The 25,034-nt window shown below is 41.7% G+C and overlaps 1 protein-coding gene across 1 annotated transcript in view; it reads left to right on the top strand.

Moving 5' to 3' along the window:
* Positions 1 to 25,034, top strand: part of LOC108941231 (cell adhesion molecule 2-like) — a 231,552-nt gene that overhangs the window by 182,461 nt on the left and 24,057 nt on the right. The window contains exons 3-5 of the mRNA XM_018763923.2: positions 2,811 to 2,960; positions 20,584 to 20,736; positions 23,181 to 23,450. Of these exons, the coding sequence (XP_018619439.1) occupies positions 2,811 to 2,960; positions 20,584 to 20,736; positions 23,181 to 23,450 (573 nt within the window). The remainder of the gene's footprint in view (positions 1 to 2,810; positions 2,961 to 20,583; positions 20,737 to 23,180; positions 23,451 to 25,034) is intronic.

Genomic DNA, 25,034 nt, shown 5'->3' with positions numbered 1-25,034 from the left:
GGCCAGAGGGGGAGGGGACACGCTCAGGACGGGACACCAGTCCGTCGCAAGGCACCCCAAGCAGGACTCAAACCCCAAACCCACTGGAAAGCAGGACCCGGTCCAACCCACTGCGCCACCGCACCGGAGAAGAAACAACTGCTGAATATATCTATTTTATTGAAGTTATTTAACTTGCAGTGATCCTTTCAGGAGGAATTGGGTGGCATGGTGGCGCAGAGGCTTTAATGTGTTTCTGCTCTCTGGTGGGTTTGGGGTACCTTGTGACAGACTGGCAGACAAGTGGTTTCGATCAACGTGTATGTGTGATCTGTTCAGGGAAAAAAATTCCAGAGTAAATCAACTGGCATTTTACATCTCTGTTGAAGAATCAGAACACCTACAGCAATGAAGGACCCAAGCACCATGCAAGATCAGTGACCCAGAGTGCTGCAAACATTGAGCACATAGATCGAATCCAGGCATCCACTGGGCACTCTTTACTCCCTCAGAGTATGGATTTAGCATCTCCGGGCAGAAGCAGAGCTGAGTACAAATGCTCCAGTGTCACCATGATAGTCATAGGTAAAGAAACTTACGCTCTTCACAATTCCTCCTGGCTGGGCTTCGTGTTCTCAGAAGGCCACCATCTTTGTCTGCCTGGTTGAAACTTTCTAGGACAAACTTTAGTTCCTCTTTCTCTGCTTTTTGGCAAGACCTCATGCTGGGAAGGGGAAAAATGGTTGGCAAGCTGTTTTGGCATGGCTTGTAGAAATTAGCGATTTGTGTGAGCAGTGAAATATATTATTCATCACCATTTCCCATTTGTATCATTAGCCAAAGAGCAAAAAATTTGTATAGAGGTGATTTAACAAAAAAATAATGTTGAATTCTTTGTAGGGGAGCATGGTGGTGCAGTAGTGGCACAGTGGGTTGAATTGGGCCCTGCTCTCTGGTGGGTCTGGGGTTTGAGTCCCATTTGGGGTGCCTTGCGATGGACTGGCCTCCCATCCTGGGTGTGTCCCCTCCCCTTCCAGCCCTTCGCCCTGTGTTGCCGGGTTAGGCTCCGGCTCCCCACGACCCCGTATGGGACAAGCAGTTCCAGATGATGTGTGAGTGTGTGAATTTCTTGTAGTACAGGTGTATACTCTATGTATTACATATATGTACACCTGTCCATGATACTGCTACTATAAGCATTTTATTGTGTGCTCATCCCATGTGTTCATTTGCTTAATGTACAATATCAAATGGACAGTATGTTCCTTAGCCTTATTGCAGCTCATTTCATTACAGCTTATTATACTATTATACTATCATGTAAATGTAATTAGTATATGAAAACATTTTTCTTTTATGCTGCATCAAATCAATTTGCAACAAGGCAGGAAATAAGGAATATGTATCTCCTGCCAACGAAGGGTTTTTAATTAAAATGACTGTGAAAGGGAGATAGCCATATGTTGGTATCTGGCCTCAAGGTTGCTGACATGTGTTGGTGATTGTTGTGAGATGCTGGCCAATTGCAATGTCGGTTGGTGAGCAATCCAGACCTTACTGTGGAGGCAGTTTTGAGCCTGATGAGGTGCTAGTAGGGTGCACGTATGCGGAGGACCCTAATTGAGAATTTTACTTGCTCCTAATTATTCCCTAAACTGGTTTTGGCAATCTCTAAGAACTCCTCTTTACAATCAGTTATATCCCCATAGTGTTAAAAGTTGAATGCACCCTGCTGTCATCCCACAGGCCTTCAGTAAAACTAAATTAGTTTTTTCTTGCCCACACACAATGGCGTTGGAGTGCCGCAACAGCACCTCTGAAGTGTTAATATTTTTGCCCTACTGACAACAGGACCTCCTCACTATCGGAGAGAATGTCACACCTGCTGTCACCTGTGAAAACTTTGAAGCGTTCATTTTTTCCCGACTTCTCAGCAGCCTAATTGAAGACGCCCGACTCGCGCTCAGGAAATGCTGAATATACCGCCGACTGCGCGGAATTGGCTGTGGCGGGTTCGGCGGCGGCTCCCGGTGAAGGCACACCATGTCTAGGATTACGTGGCAATTTAGCGGCGAGGCCCAGCTGCAGACAGCCGGCAGCGGAGAGTAACTGCCGCTAATTGGGCCACGCCATCAGTTAGAGTCAGAGGAGGAAGTCGATGAGTGGGGGGTGGGGGTGCTTGCGGCATAAATGAGATCGACCACTGCTTATGTTGGATCCTACACTTGCAGCGCACCTCTGTCCTGATCCATTGCACCGTCCCCTCTTTTGTGGTGCGGGACTGGCCCCAGTTAATGTGTTGCGGAGGGCATGTCTTTCAAAAGACCTTGGGGTCATGGGTCACTGTGGCTGTGGTGGTTGAGGAGGTGCTCTTGATGACCAAAGATGCAGAAAGTTTAAGAAAACTGTTACTGCAACCCAACTGGTGTGCTCGAGCTGAACAATTTGGGTAAACACAAAGAAGCTATGAACAAGTATAAATAAGACAAAATGACTGCTGTATAATAATAGTAACAACTGAGCTGTAAGTCACCTTGACTAAACGCGCCTGCAAAACTGACAGTAGCTTTGGGACACCTTTTTCATTTCATACAAAAACTGCTCGCTTCTCTGTGGTAGTGAAGATTGTAGGAGATTTATTATTTTTGGATGTTTTTGGCAACGAAAGCATAAGGGAAATATACACTTGTAAGGCTCAGACCAAGGTGCAGAGGGGAAACGTGCCGCCAGGCAAGAGGGGGCAAAATAAAGGACAGAGGGAAGGGCCATGAAAATACTTCCTTATGTGAGTTGTGTCCCGTGTAACCCTTTCTCCTCACTTCCTCTCGCAGGTAGCCAGGTCCAGTTCCCCATCGCACACAATGTCACCGTGGCAGAGGGTGGAACGGCTAACATGACCTGCCGCGTGGAACACAATGACAACACCTCCCTCCAGTGGTCAAACCCCGCGCAGCAGACGCTCTTCTTCGGCGACAAGAAAGGTGAGTCCACGCGTGTTGTTTCTCTGGCGCCCGGCATCGGACCCTCTCTTGTTTTGCTCCATCGTATCGTGTCCCATGACAGCAACCAGGAGAACTTCCACAAGTCTGCACTAAGTCACAAGGAACGCAACAAGCCCTTTTGGGTCATATGAGGATTTTAATCCATCCTAATGACATATTCCCAAAGTTTCAGGTTCACTGTGAAGGGACTGGGGGTCTTGTGTTGGTGGTCCCTCCAATCCTTTGGCAAACGTCTTGAGATAGGCTTCCTGTCCTACAAACTGGGCTGTGTACTCGAGCTCTTGGGTACAATGAACGCCACAACCTCTGAGTCAAACCCTCTCTTTGGTTGGGCCTTCAGATTTTCCCAAAATCCGTACATCCTACTCGCCCCATGAGACCATGACGTTCGTATAAACCTCTATGGCTCTCGGGGAGGAGGCCACAGCCCCAACGGCTTCCTTGGAGAACCGAGTCAGAGTCACTTTTTAATGCAGAACAATGCTGTTCCCGTCTGACTGGAGGCAGTGGAGCTGCTCGCCGCACCAGACACCGTAGTCAGGTGAAAAACTGGCAACGCCAGTCATGCGGAAAACTCAGGTGCCCTGCACAAATTCAAATGCAGAATGTGCGGAATAATCCGCACATTGAGGCACAATTCCTTTGTGACATTTAACACGGGCACGCAGGCACACGCACACACACTTAAAAGAAATTGAAAGTAGGACATTAAAGTGATTAACACTCCCGGCGGTTCTGTCACACTGATTGGGGAGTGGGGGTGCAGGGTAGACCAGGTGACCAAAAAAAGCTCTTCTAGTTTGTTGCATCTTCCAAAGAGGAGTTCAAGCTAAGGACAACTTTGCATGAATTCTCACTTTCTTGCTCTGCTTTGTTTGCATCGCTTTGAAGATGTATCACAGGTCAGATGTTCTTTTACACTGCATTTTTGTTTTTTTTTTTTTTTTTTTTCAATGAGCATTCTTTGATTGCAAGGTAGTACGAAATGTGTCAGGAAGCTTTTGATTTTACGAAACATGCTGATGTGAATTTTCTGAGAGGTGGTTGAAATCACGTAGGATCTTGAGAAACAAGATCAGGTGGTGTTTGAGACAGGCTGCAAAACATCACTTTCTGTGCATCCTGTATACGCTTGTATGTACAGTATATAAGTATACATTTATACATGTTTGTAGATATATACTGTATATATATACATACATCAATTTATTCTGCGCTATAAGCAAAAACATTTCACAAATTCACACTTATTTATCAAATGCTTTTCTCCAAAGTGACTTCAAATGAACTCTCTGTAGTGTTATCAGCCCACACACCTTATTCACCATGGTGACTTACACTGCTAGGTACACAACTTACACTTGGTCACTCTTCCATTCATCAGTGGAACACACTTTATCTGTCACTCACACACTATGGGGGAACCTGAACAGCATGTCTTTGGACTGTGGGAGGAAACCCACACAGACACGGGAAGAACAGGCAAACTCCACACAGACTGAGCAGGGATTAAACCCATGTCTTCTCGCACCATCCAGGTGCTCTGAGGCAGCAGCACTACTCACTGTGCCACCAGATAACTAATGAACCCTGAATAACAAATAATATCCTGCAAATTAGAGCAACTGTCATCTGATTGAAATACATATACGAACTGAAACCACATCAGTGCTTCAGAGGTCACCTGTGGTACTGAATTGACTTCAGCTGAGTAATATAAGGTAACCTGCATTTACCGTGTTAATACATATAACCAGATGGACTAAATTCATAGGAACAGTATTGGAGTATTTCTTCTGAATGCTACCTGGGAAGTACAAAACAATGCAGTGATTCTGGGGGATAAATTTTGTAACTGTAAGCTGTTCTAATGTAAATCAAGATAATGTCCCTGGACCTCATTGTGCAATCTCTTCTTTATCTTTTAAAATATTAATTACAGTTATTAATTAACCTGGAGGTAATAAGACTGCGGGTAGCACAGCAGCTATAACATAGATAAGTAACCTGAGGGTTTCTGGTTCAAACCCTACATCTTGGTATTCATGCAGTGTACTTACAAAGATTTGCTTAACTAAATTGCCCAACTGTGTACATTGGTCTGATATTGTAGAGTGGCATTGGATACCAGTCTGGGCTAGCAATGAATTAATAATTAAAGTTGGTAGCACAGCCTTATCGCTAACAACCCCTGAACATCTGATTTGATTGAAAGTGTTTGAGGATGTAACTGTTATGTAAATTCACTTGAAGCATTGTGTCGATGACTTTTTTTGTAGACCTTGCTTGTTCCATGGATTTGCAAATGTTGTCTGAACAGCAGCAGTTTATTTACTGTATCTCATCACCATGTTGCATCCTTAACATGCGATCCCCCGTGAAACTTCAGTTGAGATATGCCTAACCTCTACGGCTCCACCAGAACATCATAACTTACTCACTCGAAGCCGCTCTGACACCTCATTCAGTTGATTATGATGCAGCTGTCTCAGCGGTGGAATGCAAACACCGCTTTGTTTGCTTTCAGATTTGCCTAAGTGTGCTCCTCGTATTTACCGTGCCTATTCACCGGAACATTCCGCTGATTGACAAAAGCAAACCTCATCGTGTTTAGGTCCAAGTAGCGCCATGACAGGAGAAACCTGAAATGAGTGTGATTATTAGCTTGTGGCATCAAATTGCTGTGCCCAGACAAACGGATGCTGAAAAATGTTTCCTGCTCTGCGGCTGATCTAATCAATCAGGGGCAATGTCTGTTTCCATGAGGTAAAAGAAGAAGAATATACCTTTCTTCTTTTTGATCCAGCCAGAGTTGTGTGGGAGGATGTTCAGTTACTGATATCCCATTAATATGTCATTAATATCTCAGATTCCACAGCTCTTTCCCTGGTAGTGAGCATACCTCCAGCTCACTCTTCCCAGAGGAGATTGAACTGGTGACACAGCCATTTCAAACGTGCCACCTTCACCACAATGACAATGGCTTCATGGGTAGCAAATTGATACGTGACGACTTCTCGACTGTGATTTCCTCCTTTCGCTTTGGTAATTGCATCCCCGCACACAGATGACATATCTGGTTGATATAGTGCCAGGCACGTCACAAAGTAAACGCTTTAATGAAAGTGGAGCCCCAGGACGCGACCCCCATCAATCTCAGGAGAGCAGAACCGCAGAGCGAAGGGGAACGGGCCCGAGCGAGCGACGCGTAAATCAGAGCGGGCGCTAGTCTAGGAGCCAAGGGCCTGCGAGGAGCAGCCATCTCGGGGGAGAGAGAGAGAGAGAAACGCTCTCTAAAAGATGAAAGTGGAGCCACACAGTTTTTTTTTTGTTTTGTTTTTTTAGTGCCGATTTTTTTTTTTTTTTTCTCCAGTTGGGATGGGGTGCTTGTGATGCCGAGCACATTCCTGGCCAAAGCTTGGAGCCGACTCAGCAGAGGCAAGTGAGACTGGGGGAAAATATGCTTGCAGTCCATTCCTGGAGAAAAGTTTTACTGCGTAAGCTAACACAGTTGTGCGAAAGGAGAACGAGTGTGGTGCTGTCACAATAATGAAGACCCCTGCTTTGGGACATGAGAAGCTTGGAGTAGTCAGAGAGTGGGCCGTTTCTAGAAAGATGTACACCTGTATGGATTCAGTGCTTAATGTTGTGGCAGAGAGCACCTCTGGCCCAGGGCACATCTCCATGCTGCTTTGAAGCAAGGTGCATTGCGCTCTTATATGGGTCAGGTGGTACTGCATGGTGCAATGTGTGTTCCGATATAACCTTCATGCACTGTTGCAAAGTTCATCCACCCATCAAGCAACTGAGCGAACATCCTTTGAAAAAGCTGTTATTGTTTTGGGGTCTTTTTTCTGCCCCTCTACCCCGACTGAGGGTATATATTTTTAGTCGGTCCCCATCAGAGCGGTCTAGCATGTTCGACCCCTTACAGAGAGATACAAGTGGGCCGTGAACAAAAGCAGACGGCCAGGGGTCCAGGGTGGAATTGAAAGCGTTGTCCTTTGTAAAGGTTGTATTTGCACTACAGATCTCCGGGACAGTAGGAGGGGGCATTCAGCTGTTTGGGCCTCCTAAGCAGTGACCCCTAGTATCAAACACCCCCTTGACCCCAGCGTTCTGCAGGAACAGATTCACCTGGAATCCTCTCAGGGTTGCACTCCATCAAACCTTTCATCTCTCCTGCATATTGCTCCAGGGACATATTTGCGAAACCCACTTTATTCCTTTATATTGTTAAAGATCTCATAAACGCTCACATAACAAGCTTCTACTTCTCTTCCTTAAAAAAAAAAAAACACATAAACATGTACACACACAAGAATGCGCCCAAAAATGCAAAAAAACACAAGTTGAGCAGTACTGTTGTTATGTAGTGATATTCAGATAGACCTATAGAACACAAGTTTTATGCAAGTGCTCATTGAAGTCATGTCGTAGGGATAAAATCAGATTTGGACCGCACTGGAAGATGAGGTCAGTTTAAGGCAACTCCTTGTCAACGTCTAGATGTTCCCAGAGCCAGACGACTCGGTACAGGTGATGATCTACGGTATCACCCCAGAGGCAGCGGCAAGAACAAAATGTAGCATAATAGTAATGCAACAAAATGCAGCAAAATACTCCCTCCATCCAGTGCACGAAAATTCTTGAATAATTATTCTGACATTGCGGTACGTGAGAACATTTTCAACGCAAACGTCTTCCGCAAACGCGATCATCATGGTGGTGCCTCCAGATCAGAAGTCTGAATCACTCTGGAACCACAACATTCGCACTGGAGTCTCATTGCATGTTTATTTTGCCTTTTTTTTTTGCCCTCTTGCGGTACTTCACCATGAGCAATCGTTTGCTAGGTTGTTTATCCCCCCACTATAATGAGGTGCAGGTGGGTGTGATTAGCTTGTTTGCTCAATGGGAAAAATCCAACCTGAGTCCAGTAGAAGTACTTGTTTACCAAATTTGTTGCTGATTCTGTCATTATTGTTGCATTGTAATTTTTTTTCCCCAGAGACACAGTTGGTTTCCTTTGCTTGCTTTCCAGCTGCTTTTCAGGCAAACTGCGAATTCCTCTTTTGTTTGGGGAATTTGCGCCTTTATTTTGTCCAGTCCAGCAGGGCCACAAGTTTTTGGCTTGGTTTACTCTCAAGCTTGGTTTCGGTGATCGCTTTCGTCGCTTATTTGTCTGATGCTCATCTGTTCTAGTCATTCACACATGTTGATGGGTGGGCCTTGCTTTGCAGCACCCCAGCCGACCCTCACTTTACTGCCTCTTTATGAAATCCGCAAATGAGCAGATGATGATGCGAGGCTCTATCGATTTTGTGTTTGTACGTGCTTCCAGGGACTTTTTTTATGGCGTCGGACTCCTCTGCTCAGCTCACTGGCTCTCGGTCTCCAGCTTCAATTGATTGTTGGGTTAAACCTCCATTTAAACTTGCGATTCCAGATCTGCATGTCCCCTCTAGCTTCCTCACGCTCGGCTCTCCTCATGATCCTTCCTCTCGAAAATGCTTCCTTATCTGTTGTACCTCTGTATCGATTATTGTGCTCTGAGTTAGTCCTTGAAGTTACTCTCTGTGAATCATCCCTGTGTAACCAAGAAGTGGTGTCAGCCTGACAATTTACACCATAAATCTATAAATGTGTATATATTTGCATATACATATATATATATATATATAGAGAGAGAGAGAGAGAGAGAGAGAGAGAGAGAGCGAGAGAGCAAGTTTCAAGGGTGCCATCTGGGGAAGTGTCCAGCTGTCAGCTTATACTGTTGACTTTGATTGACATTTAAGTGTGTGGAAAAGCAAGACAGCTGTCACTCAACCAATTTGTCCATTCTCCACTGTCTGAGGTTTTTCAGAGTAACTGATGGTGGGGCAAATGTCAAAAGGGCAGGAAGCGACACAACTGCTTCTAAAACCAGCTGACAAATATTGTACATTATAAGTCTTAGAATTTACTCAGTCACCCACTTTCCATAACCACTTGTGCTCGACAGGGTGGCAGTGGTCTGGAGCCTATCCTGGAACCATTGGGTGCAAGGCTAGGAGGGGTACACCCTGGATCAGACACTTGCACGCAGTGACACACCATGGGCAATTTAGTTCAATTAATTTCTCTTTAGACTATCGGAGGAACCAGAGCAACTGGGCCACAGGCACGTGGAAATCATGCAAACTCCACACAGACTGAACTAGCCCTCTGCAAGAATTCATATGAATTTAATTTGAGTTTAATTTAATTTATAAATATTGTAAATTAATTGCAATGTATATTTTATATATTATACATACACATTAGACAGATCTAAATTGGAGTGTGCACTCAGCAAAATAGTAAAAAATAGATATTGTTGAATCAGTTTAAAGAAATTCAAATGCATGCAGAAAGTGTATTTAACATAAATCTTAAATCCCATTTTATAAAATTTTAAAAACACTGTATATATAAATGATATTTTTAAACTCAACAAGGTTTTGCATTAGACATGTTTACATTTATTCATTTAACTGATGCTTTTCTCCGAAGAAACTTACAATGTTAAGTTGCTCACAATTCCTACTCATGGAGCCAGGGAATTTTTACTGGAAAAGTTTATGGTAAATACTTTGCTCAAGGTAGTACAGCTGGAAGTGAGACTCAAACCTACAACCTTTGTGTTAAAGGTAGCTGCTGTAACCACTACTACCAGCACAGCTGTGCGATGACAGAAAATTACCATATCATTAATATATTTTGCAATTTTAATAGAGCTAAGGTATCAAGTAGCTCAGAGTATAAAGAAAGTATAATGCAGACATTATGGTATAAGGAATACACACAAATAGCCAACAAAAAGTTAGAAGTTTTAGTCTTGATGCAGTGTTCATCTCAGGCATACTGTAATATTAGTTTTTTCACACTGTTTCTCTTTCTGCTATCTTTACCTGCTTATTCATGAAGAGCAAATAGGTAGGTTTCAGTACATATTTTTTATCAGAATATCTTCAAATGCCATATTTGGTAGTGAGAGAAATACCTTGGTAACTGAATTTTATGAGTTAAAAATGTTCTGCAGATCAATAGTGCGTGTCAATTCATTTTAAAGGACGTTTTTGTTAAATATTCATTTTCATAACTGATTTAAATGTTTCAAGAACAGATGAATCTTTACCATTTTTATAAGTTAAAAGTGAGAAATTGCAGTCATGTTTTTTTTAGATGAACAACATGCTTGATTTTTTATCTGACAGAAAAGACGATATCTTTGATAATTTTTTTTGAACAGTTGAAAAATATGTAATGTTTTTCATTGCCTTGTGAATCAGACAGATGGACATTCATTAATTTATTTATTTACATTTTTTGTTTGACAGACACTTTTCTCCAAAGCGACTCCCAATGAACTCTATGTAGTGTTATCAGCCTACATACCTTATTCACCAAGGTAACTTACACTGCTAGATACACTACTTACAATGGGTCACTCAACACACTCTCTCTGTCACTCACACACTATGGATAAATATGAACCGCATGTCCTTGGACTCATATCTGTCAGCAGTGTGTAGTTCTTGCCTTTTAAATGGTAGACCCTTATATTATGTTTTAAATAAAAATTATGTAATGAAAGTTCCTATGAGAGATGGAAGTTTGTTGCTAAAACACATCTATATTTTTTTCCACTTTTCCTCATTGTCAAACGAACTGTCCGTTACATCATAACAGCTGTCTTGGAGTTTCATTGCTTTGGGTCATTCTCGCCCTTTCTGGAAAACAGTAATAATCCACGCTGTTGCTTAGCTGATCAAACCCATTGCCTCATTATCTTTTTCTTTTCCTTTAAATGTTTGCCTTTGCATCTGTCCCCACTACGGTAGTGATGCCCTCTACCCCTAATGGTTATTGTGAAAGTCAACCTTTTTAAATCCTGGCACAGAACTTCTTGATTCTCATTCTTCTTTTATCATGTTTGGGACAGATTATAATAATTTTTGAATGTTAGTTTAAAGTGTTATCAGATTTTGATATCATTTCTTTTGTTGGCCAGACTGATGCTGCACCTTTTGTACTGCAGACCGGGTTAATGAGCTCATTCAGCCAAATGGTTCTTCTTTTTGGAACTGAGTTCTCTCAGCAAGCCTGGTACAAAGCCTGTAAGAATTACTCAGTTTTCTGAAAAGCCTCTGCCGTGGCCTCAGTGAAAAGGTTATCCTGTAGAGTCTCGATGCACCAGATGCTGTATAAAGTCTCAGGACTTGACACCTGGCTCCTTCTTCTCACAAAAGAAATCAGTGCCTCAAAAAGTCATTCGAGTTTTTCACAGAGAGACACTTGTGACGTGTTCTTCAGATCTCTTTGCTCTGGGTCTGTTAATTTTAGTACGCACTGCAGATATACCCACACAGCTGTCTGCTCAGGCCCATAAGCTCAGACTGACAGTTGTCGTTCGTAAGCACTTTAGCTTTGGAACCAATGTTTTATGAAAATATCTGATGGATGACAGCCAGTGTTTTTATTGCTGTAATTTTGATCTCTAGCAAACGCTTTTATGCAAAGACTTACATCACTTCCACAACAGGAGAATTACAGCAAGAACTTGAATCAACAACTTCTCGTACGGCAGTCATGACTCTGCACGAAAGAAGCTGAAACTTTTTTATATTATATCTTCTTCTATCTAAACAGGGCTGTGTGCATATTTATAGGCTGAACAAAATGCTCGTTTTTATTTTTGGGAAGCCGTATTTCCTGTCTTCATTAAAGCATTTGGTTTTTCTTCATGCCGGAGCCATTTAACATGTGAACCTCAAGGATCTGGCGTCATCAAAATATGGTTCTGAAATATGAGGCAAGTAAAAGCATTGCAATTAACTGAAAGAAGATGGCACGGAGTGTCACTTTCAATTTCACCATCCTTCCATCAAAGTACGCTTCTGCAACGTGAGCATTCAGAAAATTAAGTCCCTCATTTTAAAAACAAAATATAGTACCTACTAGGATTCAAATAATTTTCCAGCAGAAAAGATGGTTATTATATGAGCACGGGACGATTGATATTTCAGTAATGTAAAAATACACACATTATGTACAAGAGAAAACGAGGCTAAATATAATATAGCACTTTGTGACATTTTAACATCATTTTTTGTCTCAGTGGCAGACTACTTGTGAAAGAAAATGCATGAAATAAAATTCCAAGAAAGGAAATTCACAGTGTTTTAATCATAATCCAAATTATTTGTTTAGCTGCGTAGCTGACACTTAACCACAGCAGCCTAAAAATTTGACCTCTTGGGCAGCTTTATATTTTACTGAGGAATTCTGGTACCTTGCTCAAGGCTGCTACAGCAGAACTTGCAACCGTGCACAGCTTTAAGCTATTACGTGATCTGCATCTTGCTTTAAAATCAAAGAATAAAAGGAATACTCATGTTATTTTAAAAAATATATTTTTTCATAAATTGATTTCCTCAAAGGGGGCAAAGCAAACTTATTGAAGAGTTGTTTCAGTAAAGGGGGTACAGTGGTGTGGTGGGTTTGGCCTGTGCCTGCTGTCTGGCAGGGCTGGGGTTCGAGTCCTGCTTGGGGTGCATTGCAACGGACTAGTCTCCCGTCCTAGATGGGTCCCTTGCATCCTGTGTAGCTGAGTTGGCTCCTGTTCACCACGACCCTGCTCAGGATAAGCAGTGTGTGTTTCAGTAAGTCTTCTGACTCCAACATTACCATCTGAAGAATATGTCATTTAGCAGCTCTGCAGTCACTTTTGAAAGTAAAAAGGGGCAGTTGTCTTTTAGGTCTGTAATCGCTCAGGTATAGGGTTGCACTTATTAATTTTCATAACTGTAAGGCCTGGAACAGTTAGAGGAAAAAGAAGAAGAGGATGACCGGCAACCAGATGGACAGGCTTACTCACAATCATAATGGACTCAACCTTTCAAGCTTAAGTGGAAAAATGAACGTTCTGAAGGCAATCTGTCTATGTGCTTCCTAAGAGTCCACATTGATTCGACAGCACTTCACAACAACAATTAAAATGCAGCAAAATTAATTTTCTTTATTTCACAAAAAATATTCACCTGCAAGGCTTCAGAACTCTACCAAAAATATGGCATGAATTTCAGATGTATTATATTAAAACACAAAAGGCACTAAAATAGCAATTTTCCAAAAATGTTGTCACCATTTCTGCCTCTGTTTATAACATCAAGGACCTGCTATGTATTCCTGACTCATAGGCTTTATTGCCAAGAATTTCCTGTATCCTAGTGACAGGATATTTTCTGTAATGAGTACCTCTAAATATTTATCTATAGATCTTTTGAGGACAAGGCTGGCATCACCGCAAACACTCGCTCTTGTTGATGGCCATGAAATGGCTGAATAGGCATCCGTTGATACAGGTTTTTTTTATGCCGCTGGAAATATTTTTCATGGTGCAGAATTCTATTTAATGGGTGGGATCAGACGTCATGACTAGCAGCACGCACAGCGTGACATTCCTACAAGAGACCACAGTTCATTTCAGAAATCAAAGATTTCTAAGTAAGAGGTAGCGATAGGGAGCAGTGGGAACTTCACCGCGGGATAGATATTTGGAACTAAAAATGTGATTTTGTGATTTTAGAGAAATTAGCTGTGGGAATGGTAATTAATTGTATTGATTGTAATTAAGGTATTGGACAAAAAGCTGAGTTAATGGTTACTGATTAACATCACAACAAACCTCCTTCTTCTTACTCACGTTTCTCCAAAAACTCCCCATCCTAATTTGCAACATAGGGCAGACCTTCTAGTCATACCACTTCTAATGTTTATCCTGACTACATGAGGGTTGGTGTTTTTCAGTTTGGCCCCTATGTATTTTGATACCATTATATTTTGGAGATCAGAATATTCCAAATAGGTTTGTTGCGTATTCTATTCCACAATGGTAGGTTCCATCTTTGAAAATGAACCTGCAACCTTTTGGTTGTAAGTCTACCTGTTGACCACCTGACCTGTGACATACACGATGAGCTGAGTAAATGCTAAGACAACCTGTCATCAGTTAATTAGAAGGGACGGACTCTTGTTGCTAAAGGGTAGCATCGGTGAACAATATGCCCTCTGTTTAATTGAGTAATCATTTGTTGTAATGTACTGTAATTTAGTGCACGCTTATGAATAATAATATTTTAGGAGGACATATTAGATTGACTTGGGTGATATTCAACATAATTACTTGTCTTTTATCTTACCTGGGGGTGAAATTAATCAAATTTAAACATTCTTCCAGAAAATTAAGATGAGATTGTAGATGTCAGTATAAAATGAAGCACAATTTATTAACATTGTTTATCCAGAGTTAATTCCAGATTTAACAGTTTAATTGATTTTAAACATAACAAAAGAATACATATTAGAGATTCAGATTCAGTGATTTATGCACCTAACACCAACTGAGACAGTTAAAAGCAAATGAGGATTTTTATGAGGAAAATTGCATTTCTGTCAATAATTTACATTTGTCCTGATATGTTCTAATCATTTTATGTACTTATTTAGTCAGTTGAACCAAAGTTAATCTAACTGTACAAGTGATGCAATAATAGATGAGATCCAATCGCTTAAAATGACTTCTGTGAAAAATGTACTCCAAGCAATCATGAAGGTGTGTTTCATATCGCGTCTTCAGCAGGAAAACTCGAGTTCATTGTGTGTTTGTAAACAATTTTGGTTTCTGGTCATTGTTATTCCGTTTCATTGCAGCCTGTTTCGATCCTGTCAATGTGAGAATGTTCTGGACACTCTGGAATCCACGGTGCATATAGTTTGGGGAAGGGTCCCATTTCAGTTACATTTCTTTTGGTTTTAGTTATTTATTTTAACCACAGCACCAGCCACATTGAGAATGCGATGGCAGAGCTTTTTCACATGCAGTTTGACAACTGATCCTGGGGCACACCAACAAGGCCCGCTTCTTGGAATCTGTCGAGGTGATTTGTTATACCTCAGGAAGTGCGGACACCATACCAGAGGAATCAAGCTGAATTCCATCCTCCTTCTCTTTTCCAGCACATGAGAATGTCAAGAATGAAGACATAGTTGGAGGTCGGGAGGTGGAGGGACTTGCTCCTGCAATGGAGGTTCAGTCATTCTAACGGAGCCCCATCTGTTCCCTCATTAGTTGAGAAAAAGGTCGTGGTTAAAGTCCTTTATGGAACTGGGCTATTGTACCTTTGAGAAAGACACTCAGTATGACCCGCTGCAATAAAATAATAAGAAATAGGAAAAAGGCTAAAATTTAATTTCTGTTTCACTTTATATAGAAGTGTCTGAAAAAAACTAAGACTATATTAATACCTCAATACTGTATGTCTAAGTATAGCTCCTGGTTCTTCTGGATCAATTTCCATGAGGAGCTGAGTTGAGCTACATGGAACATGATCAGGTTTTTTTTTTACTCACCGAGATCAGCCAGTGCCCTAGGTTTGACATGCTGTAAATAACTGGTGAACAGCGCTGCTTTCTGACTGCCAGTACATTGACCATATCACTAAGGCTGCATTTTGCAGAAATTGTGATAGGGTTATGATTGACAGCTCAACAGCATCTTCATGGTCATAAATAAACGTAAATGCTTTTAAGTACATTTTTGGACCAAACTCTAACTTGAAGTACAGGATTCTTTGTCAGTGTAATCCACTGAAACTTGACAGTTTTTTTTTTTTTTTTTTTCCAATTATCCAGCTCGATATTTACTATAGCAGCTCAAGAGTGTTTGTCTTAGGGGCACTACGTCTTGCTTCAGCCCCCACTCTCGTCACAAGTCCAGATCTTAATCAAGTGTGCTTCTCTGTTCCACTTTGAATGCCGTTTTTTTTTTTTTTCTGAACACTGTTAAAGCAAGCCTTTCATAAGTGTTTTATTTACTCTCCACAGTTGCCAGGTTCCTCAATTCTGCATTCAACCATGAGAAGACAAGTAGAAATGAGTTCCTTACAGTTCAGCTGGTTTCAGCTCCCTTGCATATATATCAGTCATGTCAGACAAAATAAATATTTTTCTCCTAAAGGATTTTTAATTGCGATACAGCACCTGCAGCGAAATATCCTCATAACATACAACTGATAGCACCTAATGAAGTTGTCCAGGTCTTTGTGCTCCTGCCTCGGTATGACTCAGCTCTTTTGATATAACACAGGCAAATAAAACCTTTTTTTTGGGATCTTGGATAAGCAAATATGAAACCACTCACACATTCATTAGATATTCTGCAGTGGTCGTTTTTGAGACCTTCCACAAGTGCATAAATGAATCAGTGAAGTCTTTGATGTTTCCAGAAGTTGTTTCACTTGAAAAATGTCTGAGGGCACTTCCAAACTGTCAATGAATAAAAAGAAAATGAAAGCTCTACACCTTAAATCTGAAGGATGAGTGGCCAATAATCTCTGTTAAAGAAAAAAAAAAGCTAAAAACAAAAACATAAAACGTTTTGTTGAGAAATCTGGGGTCATTTTGTCAATCTTTGAGGAGGAAAATATGTTGCTTGGACAACATTTAATAAGCGATTGAAAAATTCCTTGCAACACTTTTCTATGCAGAAGAGAGGACATTTTTGTCTGTCATGGCACTTTATTGATCTCATTGACAGCCATGTATAATGCATTTTGGTCAGCTGACCTCCCCTACCCAGGAAAGACCTAAAGCACCCCACCCTCAAAGGGTTTTGGACAGATAGTGCAGCCCATCCACAGAATGATGTTTCCGCTGCTCATGGCTGTGCTAACCAGGCCTGCTGCCAGACGTAGGGCACATGCGAGAGCAGTTCCCCTTTGAAGGAATATGGTTCTGAAGCCAGATGTTTCTTGCCAGAATGCGCCGATTCTCAGGCGTAAGGTTTTGTGCGTGTGGATAAATAAATAAACAAATGTATCGTAATTGAAGATGAAAAGCTACAAACATCTGCTGGTGTTCAATAGAACCACAACTGCCTTTCCAACTAGCACCTGGGGAAGCAAAGCCTCATGGGACACGACCAATAAATATGTATGGCAGGCCGGCCGGGAGCCTGTAGACATGTGCCTAGTCTTGTTGTCTTTGTCATCCTTGGCAGTGAGGCACTGCTTACATCCCCACAGGGCCCGGGTCTCTGCCGGAGCACCTGCTGCCGCTCACCGTACCCAATGTCTTTACCAATCACCCCCCCACACGCGCACACACACAGTTCACCTCAACCTGCATGCAAGTACACAGTGTATGGCAGAAACAGGAAAAGACCAGCAAAGGCAACTTAGTTTTAAATGTGTACAAGCTCAGTGCTCTTACCCCTGCTTAGCATTTTTAATTCATTTGTACCTGCCAATTTAATCTGGAACATAACATTTTGGCCCTCAACGCTCTGATGCAGTGTCTGTCTCTGTGGGCAGGGGTCCTGAACATTTACATTTATTTACGTTTATTTATTTAGCAGATGCTTTTCTCCAAAACAAAGGCCAATGAACTCTATGTAGTGTTATCAGCCCACACACCTTATTCACCGTGGTGATTTACACTGCTAGATACACTACTTACACTGGGTCACTCATCCATACATCAGTGGAACACACTCTCTCTGTCACTCACATACTATGGAGGAACCTGAACAGCATGTCTTTGGACTGTGGGAGGAAACCAGAGCACCCAGAGGAAACCCACACAGACTCGAGGAGAACATGCAAACTCCACACTGAACACAACTGCGGGCACGTTTTATTAGCAGCGGAGAGTGACCAGACCCCCCTCCGGCACTTGCAAAGTGGCGAAAAAGTCAGTGCCTCTTCCCTTGATCTCCTTCTCATCCACTTCACTTTAGTCTCCTCAGAGAGCGGCCAAGAGTAAAAAAAAAACAATCAATGAAGACCTTGCGGCAGGACGTAAATCCTTTAAAATTATGCAAACTGGGCTCTTTACGTATAATCGCAGTAAAAGTATCTAGAGCAGCGTCTTGCCTATTTATTGGTTACTTCTTAGTCCAAGTAAATACTATGTCATTTACCAAGTACTTCAAAATATTAATAATTTCCATCATAGTGCAGTATGTATGAATGCTCCATTCTGGTGTGATAAGCAGTTGTTTCACTTGCTGGTCTATTGTTTTTTTTTTTCTGCTGGAAGAATCCTGTTCTAACAAATATTCTTAACACACCATTTCATTTCAGTTAATGAAGAATTATGTTTATTTTGTTTTCTTCAGATTATTCTTTCCAAATGGAAGGGCATGGCAATTACTTGGGAATAAATGTGCTGTATTGCACAACGAGGGGTTATTTAATAGTTTGTCTGTAGAGTACAGATAAATTGTTCTATGGAAATAGCTGATTTATAGTCATGGGTGTTGCTGGTGTTTGTGTGTAAACATGTGCTTTGCAAGAAATATGAGACTAAAGTCCACACCATTGTCTTCTGTTGTAAATTGCTAAAGGAATTGCACAAAATAAATATGCTTAATGAGATATTGTAATGAAAGCCATTAGCCTTTTTACCATTGCTCATGTATATCAGTAGGTCATAAATTATAGAATTTTACATGGATAGTTAGGTAAGCTCACTGGCTATTGTTATTTTCAATAAACATCAATGAGACGGTTACAATTTCTGACATTTAAGGCTTGTTATTAATTACCGTATTTCAATGAGGAAGTTGTTCGTCTGTGCGACTCATTGGCATTTCTTTGTAAATGTTACTGACCTTCCTGGGCAGTTTTCAGGAATGGCCTCCTTAATGAATTGCATTAGTCTAACAACATTGGCTTCTTGTTTTGCAAAATCCATTTATAGCTGAAGCGTAATGCTCTTCCCCTAAAAAAAAAAAAAAAAAAAAAAAAAATCCATTTGAGATGCAGCCTGACATCATTTCCTGATTATCACAATTAACTTTTTTAAAAACATTTCTGTGCCAAAGTAATAGGTTAGTCTTCGTGGTTTTTACTCTTCTATACCGTGTACGTTTTCCTGAATGAATACAGCCTCCGTTGCTTGCTCAAGATCCAGCAGCAGAGCCACTTCACAACTTCAGCCTTAAAAACAAGGATACACACACACACACACACATTTTCGGAACCGCTTGTCCCATATGGGGTCGTGGGGAACCAAAGCCTACCTGGAAACACAGGGCGTAAGGCCGGAGCGGGAGGGGACACACCCAGGACGGGGACAAGGATACATTCTCTCCTATAAAATTATAACCATGCCTTTTTGTGTATTTTCCAAGGTATATTTTACATCGTAGGCAAATCCTACATAAACATTTTTTTACTAATGATGAGTGCCATTGTATGTATGTAAGCCAGTGTGTGTATACATGTGTAGACCTACAGTTCATGATGAAGAAATCACTGCTGTCCTCTTTTACTGCAGTCTTGGCTGAGTTAGCTTGTGGAAACAAGCTCATTACTGTGTGTTCACTTATTTCACAAACGGTGTTGTCCCAGAGGAATTTAAGCAGGAGGAGCTGGGGGATCTGGCTGAAAATCTGTGAACATTTTCACTTCTCATCTGGTGGTCTGCTTTTGGTGATCTGAATATTCTGGGTTTCCATTGGGTCTTAAGCTGGTGAAGCTGAGCTGAAAACAACATCATCTGACTCGGGACTGTAAGCTTTTCTTGGGTGGCATGGTGGTGCGGTGAGTAGCGGTCCTATCTCACAGTACCTGGGTGGTGCAAGAGGATGTGGGTTGACCTGCTGAGAGAGAATGTATGTGTGTGTGTTCCACTGATATATAGATGAGTGACCCATTGTAAGTAGTGTATCTAGCAGTGTAAGTCACCTTGATGAATAAGGTGTGTGGGCTCATAACACTACATAGAGTTCATTGGAAGTCACTTTGGAGAAAAGCATCTGCTAAATAGAAATGTAACATCTTTTTTAATGGATCAGCAAGAAAGCACAAGAATGAGGAGTAGATTTCTGCTGGTTGATGAATCAAGTGGGTGCTGATTCCATTAACTCAACTCATATTCATGTTTCTGTAATGGGCAAACAATGATTTTTGTTTGTTTACTTATTTCTTTGTTTAAAATATAGCATATGTTTTATCAGTAGTCTGGTACATGTAAATTACTTGGAAAAAAATTCAATAAATAGTGAGCATGCAGTCCCTAGGGTAGTGAGATTTGTTAAAGTAAACTTCTTAATGCTGAGTAATGGATTTCTATTTTCAAGGGGTCATAGCAAATATGTTTACAGTGTTACATAGTGTAAAGTACCCTATCTGCAGGCAGCTTTTTCATGTCTAAATGCACACATGTTAAAACACATTCAGCCTGTTAAATATGGAAAATTATTCAACAATGCAGAAATGAAATAAGATGAAATACCAAGGACCCAAAAAGTAGTTTTTAATGTTGTCATATGCACATATGTCATATTTGTGTTGACATTTTACAGCTGTGATATGGTTCCAGTAGATCCAGTTGTAAAATTTGGGTTCCACATCAGCAGTGGTGTGCAGAACAAGGTTTCAAGGTAATTTGAGGCACAGCTGAGCCGTTGAAGGAAACTTCAGCTCTTGTCTGAGCTGTTCGCGTATGCAGTGCACGGCGGTCAGAGTGACCGTCCTTGCGTTGATGGCTGACGCATCTTCTCCCCTTACAGCGCTGAGGGACAACCGGATTGAGCTGGTGCGTGCCTCCTGGCAGGAGTTGGCCATCAGCATCAGCGAGGTGACGTTGTCTGACGAGGGCCAGTACACCTGCTCACTCTTCACCATGCCTGTCAAGACGGCCAAGGCCTTCCTTACAGTCTTAGGTGAGTAATGTCTTCCACACTACTGTCCAATCACAGAGCTCTCAGCCATTCACTACTTGTAACTCTGCATACCTTAGCTGCATTACCACCAAGCTTGTATCTAATAGCTGACAATGAATTATAATTAAACTGAACATATGTGTACATAATGGGGGGTGCGCAGCAGGTTTAGCCAGGTCCTGCTCTCTGGTGGGTCTGGGGTTCGAGTCCTGCTTGGGGTGCCATGCAATGGACTGGTGTCCCATCCTGGGTGTGTCCCCTCCCCCTCCAGCCTTGCGCTCTGCTGTGCCAGGTTAGGCTCTGGTTTGCTGTGACCCTGCTCAGGACAAGCAGCTTCAGACTGTGTGCGTGTGTCTGATATAAATATATATATATATATATCCACATTTGCATACACACACGCATATATATACACACACATAAATACAGTGTATATATATACTGAATGTGCATATACATACACACTGTATGTATATATATATATACACACCTCTTATTATTGTTGTTTTATTTTTTCTCATACATGTAATTTCTTTTTACTGAAGAGCAGCTGTTTTCAAGACAGCCAAAGAAAAAGCGTTACAATATTTTGTAATACTCACAACACACAGAAATATTGCAGCAATAAATCAACGTCTTTCAAAATGAAACACACACACACACACACACACATACAGACACACTGACAGACAAGGAAAATTTAATCTCGACATCATCACAGAAACCAGCTGAAGTAATGAAGTTAGCATATTTTTTAGGGGAGAATGCATCTTTTTCCTTTTTTCATTTGATGTCTTTCTGTGAATATGACTGATTCATCTGCTGGCATATTAGAAAAGACAACTGTAAGGCACTTAAAAAGAAGTTATTTATATTGTTTCACTTGTTTCGGTTTTAAGTCATGGAAATATCTCAGCACCCCAGGAAACATGGTGTCATATTACCATATTGTTATGGATGTGGCAACATGCATACAAATAAGCTAAAGGTATCCAGAATGAAAAGACTATAACATAATTTAGACTAAATTGTATGTCAGAAGCTGCAAAGATGAGGTGATACAAACTCCAGCAAATGGGCTGCCAACCCAATTGGGGTGCAGTAGAACAGTGGATTTAGCTAGTGCTTGCAGAGTGGTGGGTGTGGGGTTCAAGCCCTGCTTAGGGTGCCTTATAGAGGACTGGTGTCCTATCCAGGGTGTTTCCTTGCACCTTGTGAGGTTCTGGCTTGCTGCAACCCTGCTTAGGACAAGCAGTTGTAGCTGTTGATTTAACAACCCTCTGTAATTTCTCTTACTCACTGACTTTTGTGAATCGCTTGTCCTTACCATGTTTGTGGAAGATTCCGGAATCACTTACACTAGTCTAGGAGATGGGGCGGGACGTCAGTCCAACTCAGGGTCATTATAATATTATTATTGTTAATTTATATTTAGCTAAAGGTGATATTTCATGGTAAAATGTTTGACGGAGTACTCTAATCTCCTTACAGTATCCTTTTGCAAGAGCACACACGAAAAGGCTGGTCAGAGTCACCAGTTTAATTGAGACAGAGGTCTTTGGACTGAGGGGTGCAGTGGTACAGCAGGTTAGACTGGGTCCTGCTCTCCAGTGGGTCTGCGGTTCAAGTCCTGCTTGGGGTGCTTTGTGATAGACTGGCGTTCCATCCTGGGTGTGTCCCTTCTGCCTTGAGCCCTGTGTTGCTGGGTTAGGCTCTGGCTTACTGCAAGCCCCCTTGGGACAAGTGGTTTCAGACTCTGTCTGTCTTCTGACTGTAAGAGGAAATCAGAGCACCTGATGGAAACCCATGTGAACACAAGGAGACTGTGCAAACTCCATACAGACAGAGATGGATTTAAATCCATGTCTGAACCTAGAGCTCAGCCTGCTGAGCATACATTACTAATCTCTCAGTGGAAAAAAACTTGTTTTGTGCTGCATGTGTAACTTTCTTTTGGTATTGGGCAGCATGATGGCATAGCAAGTAGCGCTGCTGTCTCACAGCACCTGGGTGGTGTGAGAAGGACGTGGGTTTGATACCCGCTCAGTCTGCGTGGAATTTGCATGTTCTCCCTGTGTTTGTGTGGGTTTCCTCTGGGTGCTCTGGTTTCCTCCCACAGTCCAAAGACATGCTGTTCAGGTTCACCCATAGTGTGTGAGTGACAGAGAGAGTGTGTTCCACTGATTTACAGATGAGTGACCCAGCACAAGTAGTGTATCTAGCAGTGTAAGTCACCGTGGTGAATAAGGTGTTGACTCATAACACTACATAGAGTTCATTGGAAGTCGCTTTGGGAAAAGCATCTGCTGAATACATAAATGTAAATGTATTGCAATTCTGATGCCATGTATCTATATTTGTTACAAGTGAGGTCATTATTATTTATGACGCTGTATTGTTTTAAGTGTTCACTTGTATTTGTACTTGTTTATTTGTACTCACAGGGGTTCCAGAGAAACCTAAGATTGGTGGACTGACAAAGCCGGCCATGGAAGGGGACCAGATCACCCTGACCTGCGTGTCCTCGGGGAGCAAGCCAGCAGCTGAGATCCGGTGGTTCCGCAATGAAAAGGAGATCCAAGGTATCCGATGTTCACGGCAGCCCGGCAGTGCGATCCCTTTGAACACGGAAGCGAATGTCATGCAATACCGCACTTCTGATTCTTTCAGAAAGCCCTTTTCATTTGGAGAAATGCTTAAAAATGATTTGCAGTGTAACTAGTTTTTTCAATGTTGCTTTACACTTTAAAAGCCCCAAAAGCATGCACGATAACTCCCCATATTTAAACTGTATCTGAATGTGTTGCGCACTACTTTGCGAAAGAGATTCTACCCTGTTACCAAGAAAAATCTTTGCCAGGAGACATCATGCTGAAGATAATGATAGATTTTCAAGGCTTAGCTGTTCTGTTTTGTTTCTTCAACAATTTCAGTAGTACTCACACACTTTCATGGGTAACTCTGGCTATGAAATAACTGGGCAGATGTGAGCAACAACTATAAGCAATTGTGTTGTTTCTTTCAACATAGTCTGCTTTTACCATATTGCTGTTAATGGTCTGTTCTCAGAGTTTTGGCCTAACACTGATCTGTTCAGTGATCCCATGCCAGTTATTTTCAGTCAAAATGCCACTTTCCTGCCAAGAGAACAGATGGTTTCAGCTAATTTCCTGTCCACTTTACAGTGGTTTGCATTTATGAAAGGAAAATGTGGTAACGCGGTTTTAACAGCAGATGATGACAGGTTTGCAGAGTAATTGGAAACGACATTTAAAATTAACTTTTACATACTTTTAAAGTATGCTTGGCGGTCTGAAAGTAGCAGTCTCCACAGATAGATTTTCTTTGATGAAAGCTTGGTGGGCTGGTACATTTATAGTGCCATGTAAATGTCTTTTTAACCTTTCCTGACAAAAGGGGGTCGACGATGAGGTGTGTGGTTTGGGGAAGGTGATTTTATTGCCTTTTTCGAACTGCCAGAGGAATGTACTTTATGTCTCATCTGACTAATCACCTTGGAGAGCCTTCCTGCCTGATGCGATTTTTCGAGGTGTTTATCCCTCTATGATGAGAGTGAATTTGACATTTGCTCTTTATTGAGGATTTGTCCTGGAGAAGTCTTCCAGGTGGCTAAGTGTGCTCTGATAGGTGGGCATGATTGATGGGGCCACGCTCTCTCTTGTTGGAATGAGGTGCACGTAGCAGGCTGCAAAAGGCTAGCGACGAGCTCATACAAGCCATCATGGCCTGCCCCTCTGTCGGAACAGGTAGAGAAGGCAATCTCTCTGCAAGATCAGGTCCCATGTTACGGAGAGAAATTTGCATTTTAAAGTTGAATGTTTAAGAATTCGATATATTGCATGAGTCACAAAAACTGACAGATATGAGGACCTGAAAGTATACAAAATGACAACATTGATTTTTCCTGGGATGGATCTCCATTACTGAGTGGAAAAATTCACCTCGAAGTAGATCTTAAATAGAATATTTAGATTATTTTAAAGTTTTGTCCAATTCAAGAGATTTTGAAGTACTTAAATTAGTCGTGTGTGGCTTTTCTTGCCTCTACAAATTTATTGCCCTGATACCATTAACATAGTTGATTTGAGTCATTATTAAAGCACCATGGTGGCACAGCGCATAGGGGGTGGTGTGAGGCAACGTGGGTTCAACCCCTGCTCAGTCTTTGTGGAGTTTGCATGTTCCCCCCTGCGTCTGCATGGGTTTCCTCCGGGTGCTCTGGTTTCCTCCCACAATCCAAAGACATGCTGTTCAGGTTCACACATAGTGTGTGAGTG

The sequence above is a fragment of the Scleropages formosus genome, chromosome 10 (assembly GCF_900964775.1).
Source record: "Scleropages formosus chromosome 10, fSclFor1.1, whole genome shotgun sequence".
NCBI classification, from domain to species: Eukaryota; Metazoa; Chordata; class Actinopteri; order Osteoglossiformes; family Osteoglossidae; genus Scleropages; species Scleropages formosus.
Note: the sequence above shows the minus strand (reverse complement) of the source record. Positions and strands in the feature narration are given on the sequence as shown.